This window comes from Elephantulus edwardii, unplaced genomic scaffold (assembly GCF_000299155.1).
Source record: "Elephantulus edwardii isolate Elephantulus edwardi_28Jun2011 unplaced genomic scaffold, EleEdw1.0 scaffold00034, whole genome shotgun sequence".
Classification (NCBI taxonomy): domain Eukaryota; kingdom Metazoa; phylum Chordata; class Mammalia; order Macroscelidea; family Macroscelididae; genus Elephantulus; species Elephantulus edwardii.
The window spans coordinates 17,203,170-17,205,052 of NW_006399784.1; the positions used below are offsets into that span (position 1 = coordinate 17,203,170).

General features: G+C 58.0%; 1 protein-coding gene across 1 annotated transcript in view; it reads left to right on the forward strand.

The window, feature by feature from the left end:
• Positions 1–850: 850 nt before the first annotated feature.
• SFRP2 (secreted frizzled-related protein 2) overlaps positions 851–1,883 on the forward strand; it is an 8,754-nt gene continuing 7,721 nt past the window's right edge. The window contains exon 1 of the mRNA XM_006884460.1: positions 851–1,592. Within this exon, the coding sequence (XP_006884522.1) occupies positions 1,091–1,592 (502 nt within the window). The 5' untranslated portion in view covers positions 851–1,090. The remainder of the gene's footprint in view (positions 1,593–1,883) is intronic.

The window sequence follows — 1,883 nt, forward strand, 5'->3', positions numbered from 1 at the left end:
GAAACTACTCTTTGAGGACCCAAGAAGCCCTTGAGCATTGAATCATCCCATCTATTTGAGAAACAGTCACTTCTCCAGAAAGACTGGGCAGGGAGAGAATGGCGGGAGAGGGAACCGATCGGTATTCGTGTGTGAGTCTGATGAGACTGTAAAAGCATCTCCACACGGGCAAAATCTGTTTTACATCTTTCTCGACAAAACAGCAACCAAACAGCTTGTTTTTCCTTTTCCTGCATAAATACATTTGCTCCTAATTCTTCGTTTTTGAAAGGGTAGGAGAGAGTACCTTGCTGGGGTCAGGCTGCTATATTGCAGCTACAGTCAAGGTGAAACCAGGCTCGCCAAGGTGGCTCTGGGCAGGCAAGTCCCAGGAGCGAGTAGGGTCTGCAGGGTTGCAGCTACCTAAACACAGGTCACCCAGCAGCCCCGAGGAGGGAGCGTAAACTCACAGCTACAGCCAAACAAGCCCCAATCGGCGCCCCGCTGGGGGCGGGATAGATTCCCGCCGGGACTTGATGCCCAGGAATATCGAAGCCTAACCCACAACCGACATCCTGCACGCTATCTGGGGGGCTGGGGGCGGGGGGAGTAAGACCAGGATTGTTTGTTTGTTGTTTAAAGCGATCATAGGGCGCGCGCAACAGCATCTGGGGAGGGGGCGCGGCCAGAATTTCCTTCCTGGGAGCGTTTGGGAAGCATTTTCAATGGAAAACCAGACCCAAAAGCAGTGACCAAGCCTCCTCGGATTACTCTCCACTGGCTCCTCCCTCCCATCCCCCACCTCTAGATTTGCATAAAAAAGACCAAGAAAACTCTGGCTGCGCCCCTGCAGCGGCTCACTCTGCTCCCTCGGGTCGGAGCCCTTAGGAGCTGCGCTGGGCTGCCGCGCGAAGCCGAGCTGAGAGCGCCTCGCCCGCGCAGTACTCCTCGCGCCGTGCCCCTTGCGCTCTGCTGACCCGCGCTCCCGCCACTGCCTTCCAGGCCCTCGCCTCGCCGACCGGAGCAAGCGGACCCGGGACGAGCTCGGGCTTCGGCTGCTTCGCTCTTCCCCGGCTCTGTCCCGCCGCCCCTCGAGGGTCGCGCGCCCACAATGCCGCAGGGCCCTGGTTCGCTGCTGCTGCTCGTCCTCGCCTCACACTGCTGCCTGGGCTCGGCGCGAGGGCTCTTCCTCTTCGGCCAGCCCGATTTCTCCTACAAGCGCAGCAACTGCAAGCCCATCCCGGCTAACCTGCAGCTGTGCCACGGCATCGAGTACCAGAACATGCGGCTGCCCAACCTGCTGGGCCACGAGACCATGAAGGAGGTGCTAGAGCAGGCGGGCGCCTGGATCCCGCTGGTCATGAAACAGTGCCACCCGGACACCAAAAAGTTCCTGTGCTCGCTTTTCGCTCCCGTCTGCCTCGACGACCTAGACGAGACCATCCAGCCATGCCACTCTCTCTGCGTGCAGGTGAAGGACCGTTGCGCTCCTGTCATGTCTGCCTTCGGCTTCCCCTGGCCCGACATGCTCGAATGTGACCGCTTCCCCCAAGACAACGATCTCTGCATTCCTCTTGCCAGCAGCGACCACCTCCTGCCGGCCACCGAGGAAGGTAAATGTCCCCTCTGCTCAACTCCGCCCTGGCGCTCCTAGGGGGAATCCCCATGCCCTCACCCTATCCCTCTATTGCTATCGCGGGGCGTCCCCACTCCTAGGGGTCCCAGTCCCAGGTGGATTTGAGTTTCCTTCCCCTAATGTGTCATTATTACAAACCTGTACCAAAGCTGAGACCTCTCACCCCAAGTTTCTCAGTCCCTCCTCAAGTTATACCTGTTGCATTTCCTTTGGGTTGGCTAAACAAACAATGATAAAATAAAACCGAAAGGTGTCTCTTCATTTATAT